This window comes from Oncorhynchus mykiss, chromosome 12, assembly GCF_057628025.1.
Source record: "Oncorhynchus mykiss isolate SJ-2025 chromosome 12, ASM5762802v1, whole genome shotgun sequence".
Taxonomy (NCBI): domain Eukaryota; kingdom Metazoa; phylum Chordata; class Actinopteri; order Salmoniformes; family Salmonidae; genus Oncorhynchus; species Oncorhynchus mykiss.
In genome coordinates, this window is record NC_143033.1 from 67,933,890 (window position 1) to 67,945,194 (window position 11,305).

Below are 11,305 nucleotides of genomic sequence, written 5' to 3' on the forward strand. Positions count from 1 at the left end.
CCCATATCTCTCTAAACTTTGTCACTGGGCTCCCTCTGTCTGATGGCAACACTGTCATTCTGACAACTGTGGACCCTTTCTCCAAGGCCGCCCATTTCATCCCTCCCCCCAAACTACCCTCTGCCAAAGAGACGGCCCAGCTTATGGTGCAGCACGTCTTCCAGATCCATGGACTCCCAGTGGACATGGTCTCCGATCGGGGTCCTCAGTTCTTGTCTTAGTTTTGGAAGGCGTTCTGCACCCTTATTGGGTCATCGGTCAGCCTGTCCTCCGGATTCCATCCTCAATCCAACGACCAGTCGGAGCAAGCTAACCAGTACCTACAAGAGCAGGAGGTCAACGTACCCTCGGTCCAGATGTTTGTCTGCTGCTGTAAACGTACCTGGAGAAGTGCTCGGGCGGCACTTCTCAAGACCAACTCCAGGTATCGTCGACAAGCGGACCGCAGCTGGACTCCAGCTCCCCGCTACTGCATTGGGCAGAGGGTATGGCTTTCCACTCGGGACCTGTCCCCCTATTTCATTGGTTCTTTTCCCCATCTCTAGATTCCTTAGTTCCACTGCTGTCTGTCTTGTGTTACCCCGTACCCTCGGCATTCACCCTACTTTCCATATGTCTAGGATTAAACGCGTGTCTCACAGCCCTTTGTCTTCTGTCTCCTGGCCCATCCTTCCCCCCTGTGTCATCGATGGCCATCCGTCATACAAGGTGAAACGCTTCCTGGGTGTTCTACCACGGGGCAGGGGTTTCCAGTACCTGGTTGACTGGGAGGGTTATGGTTATGGAGGAGAGGTGCTGGGTTCCTGCTAGAGATATCCTGGGGGGAGGCTGCTGTAACGCCCTGATCTGTTTCACCGTTCTTTGTGATTACCTCCACCTACCTCCAGGTATCGCCTGTTTTCTCCATTAGTCCCCGAGGCATTTATCCCTGTGTTTCCTGTCTCTCTGTGCCAGCTCGTCTTGTTTTGCCAAGTCAACGAGGTTTATCCTAGCTCCTATTTTTCCCAGTCGCTGTTTTTTCCTAGCCCTCCTCCTACATCATCCTGAACTCCGCGGGGACCCTTTCACATGTCCAGGACTTACTGGAGAAGTTGGAGGGAGGAACCCCTCTCCCAAGAGTCACTCTGGGCAAGGCTATTTCACACAAAATAATTACTGTTCACAGGCATCTCAACTGTCTAAACAAGTGAGAGAATATATTTGCTAACATAACACATTGGTCAAGGTGAACACTTCTCTGGCCTATTTAAGAAAATTGATGTTTTGTGTATGATTATACAAACACTTGAATACCATACTTGTGTCAATTATCAAATACTATTGTGTTTTTTTATATGTATGATCATTTTAATTGTTTCCTCTATTACCAAGGCATTAATAAACGCTGTCTTCGTCAGCCATCAAACCACGTAAATCTCTTGTACTTTGTGGTATTATTACCATTCAAATTAAATTGTTGCTGTGTCATATTGTTGCCTTAGTCTTACTTCTAGAATGCTTTGAGTAGGGCCTAAATAGAAAAACAGTAGCAGGAATGGTTTGTAAGAAGCGGAACTCCCAAAACAATAATCTCCTAAATCTCTTCCATCACCAAGAGTCTCTCTGATGGAAAATATTTTTTTCCTGAACAAATACCTGAGAAACACAGAGAGTAGTCTTGCACTTTTGAAAGACTGTGTGCAGGTTTGTGGACTTTATGAACCTAAACACTGAGATAACATTTAAGTTAATTGATAATCAAAGGGTCAGTCGAGGTAAAGGCCTCGAAATTCAGCAAATCACTAAATTCCTCAAGTTGTCAAATAAACAGAAGTTTATCAAATAGCCTACAATTTAACAAATAGAGGCAGGCTAGGGATCAGGTTTGTCATTAATCTCAATTGCCCAGACGATGAGCTACGCACAAGCCAAGCATTGAGCATGTAATCAGAGCCCCGTGACAAAGCACACATTCCCACAGCTGAGGCCATCTCCCACAGGGCAGGCAGCACAACATCGCCTCTGTGCAGAGTTTGACCCGGGCAGGATTCAGATGGGCACACGGAAACACACAGAGAGAACTGGGTACAGTGCTATCCATCTCTCACATGGGTCGTTCGGATGATGGCATGATCCTTCCCCATGGCACATATCCATTGCGCAACACATTCCAGGTCTAACTACATACTGTACAGTTGAACCATAGTTGTAATGTGGTATCAATAAGAGCAAACTGATTTATACAAACACCCTTTTGGAGTTTGATTACTTGTTACTGTACTCCCCACTGATAGATTTACACTAGAGAGATTTTGCAATGATTCCTATGTCAGATGTGAATAATATTTATTGGTCTGATGTGTGTAATGAGGAACACCCGGAAGCTGCACTTGAAGCATTAATGAAACGGCTTCTTCCAGTTACTGATAGGCATGCACCCATCAAGAAATAGAATGTCAGAACTGCCAAATCTCCATGGATAGATGACAAATTGAAAACTGTATGGGTGAGAGGGATGAGGCAAAGGGAATAGTGTCACGTTCTGACCTTAGTTATTTTGTTATGTCTTTATTTTAGTATGGTCAGGGCGTGAATTGGGTGGGTTGTCTATGTTAGTTTTTCTATGATTTGCTATTTCTGTGTTTGGCCTGTTATGGTTCTCAATCAGAGGCAGCTGTCAATCGTTGACCCTGATTGAGAACCATATTTAGGTAGCCTGTTTTCTATTGTGTTTGGTGGGTGTTTATTTTCTGTTTTCTGTGCCTATGTGTTCCACACGGAACTGTTTCGGTTTTCGTTTCTGTCTTTCTATTTGTTATTTTATATTTTTGTGTTCAGTGATTTTGTTCATTAAAACATGACGAACACGTACCACGCTGCATATTGGTCCGATCTCTCATACTCCTCGTCAGAGGAGGACGAATCCCGTTACAAATAGCAAATAAGTCTGACAAGGCAACAGACTGGCAAACATACAGTAAATTGAGAAATCACATAACTAAACAAAAATAAACTAGACTATGGAAGAAAGATTAATGATATATAAAAGAATGATAGAAAAAACCTCTGGAGTACTTCAAATTAAATTATAGACAAAAAGCTAACTTTGCTCCATCTGTCATTGAGGCAGATGGCTTGTTCATAACAAAACCCTTTAATATTGCCAACCACTTCAATAACTTTTTTCGTTAACAAGATTAGCAAACTTAGGTATGATGTGCAAACTACAAATGCTGAAAGGAAGGGTACCAAAGAAATGTCTGCAGCATTGAAGGTCTCAGTGGCCACCATCATTCTTAAATGGAAGAAGTTTGGAACTACCAAGACTCTTCCTAGAGCTGGCCGCCCAGCAATCGGGGGAGAAGGGCCTTCATCGGAGAGATGACCAAGAACACAATGAATACTCTGATAGAGCTCTAGAGTTGCTCTGTGAAGATGGGAGAACCTTTATGGTAGAGTGGCCAAGTAGAAGGCACTCCTCAGTAAAAGGAACATGATAGCCCGCTTGGAGTTTGCAAACAAGGCACCTAAAAGGACTCAGACCATGAGAAGCAAGATGCTCTGGTCTTATGAAACTAAGATTTAACTCTTTGGCCTGAATGCCAAGCGTCACATCTTGAGGAAACCTGGTATCATCCCTACAGTGAAGCATGGTGATGGCAGCATCATGCTGTGGGGATGTTTTTCAGCGGCAGGGAATGGGAGACTGGTCAGGTTCGAGGGAAAGATGAACGGAACAAAATACAGAGAGATCCTTGATGAAAATCTTCTCCAGAGTGCTCAGGACCTAAGACTGGGGCAAAGGTTCACCTTCCAATAGGAAAACAACCCTAAGCACACAGCCAAGACAATGCAAGAGTGGCTTCGGGATAAGTCTCTGAATGTCCTTGAGAGGCCCAGCCAGAGCCCAGACTTGAACCCAATCGAACATCTCTTGAAAGACCTGATAATAGCTGTGCTGCAACACTCCCCATCCAACCTGACAGAGCTTGAGAGGTTCTGCAGAGAAGAATGGGAGAAACTCCCAAAATACAGGTGTGCCAAGCTTGTACCGTCATACCCAAAAAAACTTGAGGCTGTAATCGCTGCCAAAGGTGCTTCAACAAAGTTCAGAGTAAAGGGTCTGAATGTGATTTTTCAATTTTTAAAAATGTGCTAAAATAAAATGTTTTTTTACTTTGTCATTATGGGGCACTGTGTGTAAATTGATTGGGGGGGCAAAACAATTTAAACAATTTCAGAATAAGGCTGTGACGTAACAAAATGTGGAAAAAGCCAACGGGTCTGAATACTTTCAGAATGCACTGTAGGTAAATTGCAGTTGGCCCTGAACAATGCAGCACGTATCACACTTAGATGTACACGGAGGGAAAGTGTCAGTAATATGCATTTCAGTCTCTCCTGGCTCAAAGTTGAGGAGATATTGATTGCATCACTTTTAGTCTTTGTGTGAGGTATTGATATGTTGAAGGTACCGAACTGTCTGTTCAAGCAGTTGGCACACAGTTCTAGTAGTCATTGGTACAACACAAAACATGCAACATGTCTCCTCCTCAAAGTCCCCAGGTCCAGAACAGAGGCTGAGAAACACAGTATTAAATAGAGACATGACTACATGGAACTCTCTGCCACCCTAGGTAACTCAAGCTAACAATAGAACCAGTTGAAAAAAATTGATAAAAGAACACCTTCCTGCACAAAGGGGACTGTGAAGAGACAGTCTTTTTATATATATATATATATATATATATATATATATGTTGTGTTGTCATTTGCACTGTACTATGAATTAGACCTACATAGTGTGTGTATGTACTGATATGTAGGCCATAGCCTATTTCAGTCCTTGACTAAAAATGTTCTATACTTAGTAGTATGCCATGTTTCATGTGGACCCCAGGAAGAGTAGCTGATGCTTTTGCAGCGGCTAATGGGGATCCTAATAAATAACTAATTGTATGTATAACAATAGAATAAATTGATATTATACATAGGGACTCCCTCTACGGGTGATTTGTTGGACATGCAGGGGTGGAAGTGAAGTTGCCTGTATGAAATGGGTCAGAAATAACACTAAACATGCAATATTGCATAATGTTATTTTTCCAAGAAATTTGCAGATTTTGATAAATAGCTGGAAATCATGGTCTATTTGGTGTCATAATTGTGTGGGAAAAGTGGAACAACAGACTTGAAATCAAAATTGTACACGTTTACAGTTCCACAAATGACCTACCGAATGAAGTGCCAATGAAAGCCAATGAAGGCTCATACTGGCATCAGTGCATGCATCAAATTGCATAATAGTTCAGATAAGGGTTGCCATGTTCCTAGTTTTCCTGTAAAATTAGGCTACTTTGAAAAGGATGCCGCTGGTGAAAATGTATTGGTCACTAGTTGCTGGGTTTTGGCCACCATGGCAATTTATTAAAAATATACATTTTACTGTGACCTGCTGCTGCTGACTATCAGGCAGTGAGGGAGCCTATTTCTGAGTGAGTGAGTGAGAGTGATGGGGAAAGAGCAGCAAGAGTGCACGTTGTGTAGGCTATTTAGATTATTATTATGGAGACACCTATTTCCAAACTCTTTTCCATAAAACATTAACGTGCTAAAACTGATGTGCATCAACAAATAATGATGACAAAGCACAGGAAAACTACTTTAGGTGCTCTAGAGCACATTAGATAAATTCGCTCGGAGGTGGTTTAAACTGCATTCTTATGTCCACGTTGCTTATTGAAAACCATATCAAGTGAAGGATTTTATGCCAGCTCAGCTCTTGGGTCTCAAGCGCTAAGTGGACATTTGAAATGGAAGTTATGGAACTGGGAAAAGTCCACAATGAAAGTGACAATGACACACTGCATCTATTAGTCATCAATTAGCCTATTCATTTACATGCCTATGTATGCTACTGTAGCCTACCATTTTACACATAAATATGTTAAATATAAATATAAAATATTTATATATTTTTTAACGGACCTCTGAGACTATCACAGTGCAGGTGCATTTATACGGAGACTTGATTACACACAGGTGGATTGTATTTAGCATCATTAGTCATTTAGGTCAACATTGGATCATTCAGAGATCCTCACTGAACTTCTGGAGAGAGTTTGCTGCACTGAAAGTAAAGGGGCTGAATAATTTTGTACGCCCAATTTTTCAGTTTTTGATTTGTAAAAAAAGTTTGAAATATCCAATAAATGTCGTTCCACTTCATGATTGTGTCCCACTTGTTGTTGATTCTTCACAAAAAAATACAGTTTTATATCTTTATGTTTGAAGCCTGAAATGTGGCAAAAGGTCGCAAAGTTCAAGGGGGCCGAATACTTTCGCAAGGCACTGTATATCCATCCTGCCTTGCCTTCTAAAATCTTTGAAAGCCAAGTTACCAAACAGATCGCCGACCATTTCGAATCCCACCGTACCTTCTCCACTATGCAATCTGGTTTCCGAGCTAGTCATAGGCGCACCTCAGCCACGCACTAGGTCCTAAACGATATCATAACCACCATCGATATAAGACAGTACTGTGAAGCCTTCTTCATCGACCTGGCCAAGGCTTTCAACTCTGTCAATCACCGTATTCTTATCGGCAGACTCAACAGCCTTGGTTTCTCAAATGACTGCCTCACCTGGTTTACCAACTACTTCTCAGATAGAGTTCATTGTGTCAAATTGGAGGGCCTGTTGTCCGGACCTCTGGCAGTCTCTATGGGGGTGCCACAGGGTTCAATTCCCGGGCCGACTCTTTTCTCTGTATATATATATATATATATCAATAATGTCGCTCTTGATGCTGGGGATTCTCTGATCCACCTCTACGCAGACGACACCATTCTGTATACATCTGGCACTTCTTTGGACACTGTTAACAAACCTCCAGACGAGCTTCAATGGCATTCAACACTCCTTCTGTTGCCTCCAACTGCTCTTAAATGCAAGCAAAACTAAATGTATGCTCTTCAACCGATTGCTGCCCACACCCGCCCGTCCGACTAGCATCACTACTCTGGACGGTTCTGACTTAGTATATGTGGACAACTACAAATACCTAGGTGTCTGGTTAGACTGTAAACTCTGTTTCCAGACTCACATTAAGCATCTCCAATCGAAAATTAAATCTAGAATCGGCTTCCTATTTTGCAACAAAGCATCCTTCACTCATGCTGCCAAACATACCCTCGTAAAACTAACTATCCTACCGATCCTTGACTTCGGCGATGTCATTTATAAATTAGCCTCCAACACTCTTCTCAATAAACTGGATGTAGTCTATCACAGTGCTGTGACCACTGCGACCTGTATGCTCTCTTTGGCTGGCCCTCACTACTTATATGTCGCCAAACCCACTGGCTCCAGGTCATCTATAAGTCTTTGCTAGGTAAAGCCCCGCCTTATCTCAGCTCACTGGTCACCTTAGCAACACCCACCCGTAGCACATGCTCCAGCAGGTATATTTCACTGGTCATCCCCAAAGCCAACACTTACTTTGGCCGCCTTTCCTTCCAGTTCTCTGCTGCCAATGACTGGAAAGAACTGAAAAAAAATATTAAAAAAAAAAATCACTGAAGCTGGTGTATTATATCTCCCTCACAAACTTTAAGCATCAGCTATCAGAGCAGCTTACCGATCACTGTACCTGTACACAGCCAATCTGTAAATAGCACACCTCATCCCCATCTTGTTATTTATCATCTTGCTCTTTTGCACCCCAGTATCTCTACTTGTGCGTCATCATCTGCACATCTATCACAAAAGTGTTAATGCTAAATTGTAATTATTTCGCCTCTACGGCCTATTTATTGCCTTGCCTCCCCACTCTTCTACACTTGCACACACTGTACCAAGATTTTTCTATTGTGTTATTGATTGTACGTTTGTTTATGTGTAACTCTGTGTTGTTGTTTTTGTCTCACTGCTTTGCTTTATCTTGGCCAGGTCGCAGTTGTAAATGAGAACTTGTTCTCAACTCGCCTACCTGGTTAAATAAAGGTGAAATACAAAAATAAAATGTTTAATTTTTAATGTCCATGTTTAGTTCATGAAATTGGAAGTTATCAATTGTGATCATGGTCACATTTCTACCACAATTGCCGATCAGCTGTTAGAATGCATTAGATTAGGCTACAGATTTTAAATAAATAAAATAAAAAAAACTGGCTGTTGTTGACAAGCATAGGCCTATTCAGTTCATATCCATATTATTAACATTTGATTCAGTTATTGAAATTACGATCCCATCCTCAGTAGCCTATAATTGGGCAACAGAAGCATTTCTCACCTTGAAATCACCTCATGTTTCAAATCACTATTCATGTTGAGTGAATTACTGTCAACTTGAATTAAGCAAGCTTCTAAATTGTTCATTTTACATCTTGCCTCTTTCATTTTATATCTGGCACATACAGCAGTCAAAACTTTGGACACACTTACTCATTCCAGGGGTTTTTCCTTATTTTTAAAAATATTTTCTACATTGTAGATTAATAGTGAAGACGTGTGCAAAGCTGTCATCAAGGCAAAGGGTGGCTACTTTGAAGAATCTCAATATAAAATATATTTTGATTTGTTTCACACTTTTTTGGTTACTCCATGATTCCATATGTGTTATTTTATAGTTTTGACGTCTTCACTATTATTATACAACCTAGAAAATAGTAAAATCTAGAAAAACCCTTGAATGAGTAGGTGTGTCCAAACTTTAAAATGTGTGGTAATGTATATGAAAATATACAGAGGTATAATTGATAGCAAAACGTTTTACTGGTACTGTAATAACGGCACAATTGTCAGAAAAGTGTAAAAAGGCGAATTATATTTTATCTTACGACATATTCAAATTCTTTATTAGTCACATTATTTTGCAAGTATTATTATTTTGATGGAAAACCGAAATTTGCTTCTGAAGTTTTTAGAAGTTAAATCGATATTCCTTCTTCGCTCGATAACGTTGTGGGGGAAATGGGTTTATAGGCTAAATGTGGCAACTCCCTTCTTCCTGGGACTACTTTTCAGGCCTTATGAGCGGGTTTTGAGTCGTCATTATCCGGATTTTGATTAGGACCTGGCAACCTTGATTCAGAGTCCAAGATAAGGATAATCATGGCGGCGCAAACCCGGGCGCTTGTTTCAGCCAAATGGCTTGCAGATGCGATAAAAAGCAACCTTATTGGACCGAATCTTCGAATTCTGGATACGTCCTGGTATCTAGCGAAATTAAAACGCGATGCAAATGCGGAATTTAACCAACAGCACATACCTGGAACTTCGTTCTTTGATATTGACAAATGCTCTGACAAAACTTCCTCGATGGACCATATGCTCCCAACTGCAAACTACTTTGCAGAGTATGTGGGTGGTTTAGGTATAGGAAACGATACACATGTAGTAGTGTACGATACCAGCGATTTTGGGTCATACAGCGCACCCCGAGTGTGGTGGATGTTCCGATTATTTGGGCACAATTCTGTATCGGTCCTGGACGGGGGTATGAAGAATTGGCTGGCCGAAGGGCATCCGGTCACTGCAGAATACACCAAACCAGGACGTGCGGACTTCAAGGCGACCGCCAATCATTCTTGGGTCAAGTCGTATGAAGATGTGCTGAAAAACATCGAGACGAAACAGGTGCAAGTGATTGACGCAAGATCCGCCGGCAGGTTCCGGGGAACCGAACCAGAACCAAGAGATGGTCAGTGGGAGCATATGCAAAGATTTATTTTGTCCTCCTAGAATTGATTACATTTGATGTTATTATACATTTTTGCTAATATGATTTTTTTAAATGTTAGGACATCATATTTTGCCCAAATATTTTTTTAAATAAAATCTCGCCTTCCCTCTTTCTCTATCCCCCTCTCTGTATTGCTCTCCTTATAATATTTTTCCCTCTCACACACAGACATTGAGCCTGGCCACATTCCTGGTACTATCAACATGCCTTTTGCCAAGTTCATGGATGCCTCAGGCAAGGAGTTGGAGCTTGAAGTGCTGGCAAAAATGTTCCGAGAGGCAGGGGTGGACTTGGAGAAACCTTTCTGGGTAACCTGTGGGTCAGGGGTCACTGCATGCCACGTGGTTCTGGCTGCTCACCTGCTGGGACATTCAGGGTCAGTGTCTGTGTATGACGGGTCATGGTCTGAATGGTTCAAAAGGGCTGCCCCGGAGCATGTCATCTCTGAGGGCAAGGGGAAGCAAGTGTGATGTGGAGAGACGAGTAGAGATGAGCATTAAGGAAAATACTGTTGAATGAGTTGCTGATTAAAAGCAGGGAGGGGACACTATGAATCACAAAGGAAGCTACAGATTGCACAAAATATGGAGGTTTTTACTGATTTTGACTGAAGATTTTTGCTGAGTTGGACAAATGTGTTATTGCGAAAGAGGTCACCGTTCAAGAGTCCATGAATACAGAATGCCTATGTTTATATTCAAGATGTCCAATAAAGGTGTTACAAACTATGCTATTTTAATCTATTAATAAAGATTAGAAGGATGGAATGTTTGAGGTATTCGGGTTAGAATTGGACTATGGTTGAGTTGTATGCTCCTAATTAGGGGATTGCAGCCTGGCAACATTGTCTTGTAGATGTTGCCACTACCAGACATTTTGTAAGGGGCTTTTAAAATAATGAAACTTGCTCTTAATGCACCATGAAAATGTAAAGAACATGTAATTTTCATGTAGTTGTAGTTGCCTTGGTGTGACCTTGTTATGAGATGTAGGCTCACAAAATGTCAAGGGGTTTTTCTAAGTGCAGTTCGGTTTTAGTATTAACAGAATTTTCTGTCAGTTTGATTGCAGGATGCCACTTTGTTTAATTTGTACAATAAAAATATGCCATCTACTGTACAAAGTAATTTGTATTGTATTTTTTTCAAAGTATAACCATTTTTACCATATACAGTAGTCCTTTGTACAACTTTTACTTATTCAGGGTCAATTTTTAACTTTGGTTAGACAAGAAGTAAATGTAAAGACTTCAATGTCCAACATGTCTACTTTTTACATAGATGGTCATCAATCTAGTATGTGTAGGTCTATATTTTTTAATGGTAACAGCGTTTCAGGTTAAACCACATTTTTCTATTCTTTAACTTATTTTGGTTAGGCATTTGATGTGAGAATTCATGTGTAATTGTCTAATTCTTATTGTACTCACAGTTTGGGCTGGATCTTTGAACACTTTGTGTCCTTATGTGAATGTGACATCACTAAACCCTCACATCAGAAGAAAAAACAGACAACTGCCAAATTAATTCAAAACACAGTTGCTGCACTGTTAAAAATTAAGTGAATCAAAAATTAAATATA

At 41.0% G+C, this 11,305-nt stretch overlaps 1 protein-coding gene across 1 annotated transcript; it reads left to right on the plus strand.

The window, feature by feature from the left end:
• Positions 1-8,982: 8,982 nt before the first annotated feature.
• On the plus strand, positions 8,983-10,847 carry LOC110538023 (3-mercaptopyruvate sulfurtransferase). The gene is made up of 2 exons (XM_021624556.3): positions 8,983-9,682; positions 9,893-10,847. The coding sequence occupies exons 1-2, from the start codon at positions 9,094-9,096 to the stop codon at positions 10,192-10,194; spliced, it is 891 nt and encodes a 296-aa protein (XP_021480231.1). The 5' UTR covers positions 8,983-9,093; the 3' UTR covers positions 10,195-10,847.
• The last annotated feature ends 458 nt before the right edge of the window (positions 10,848-11,305 follow it).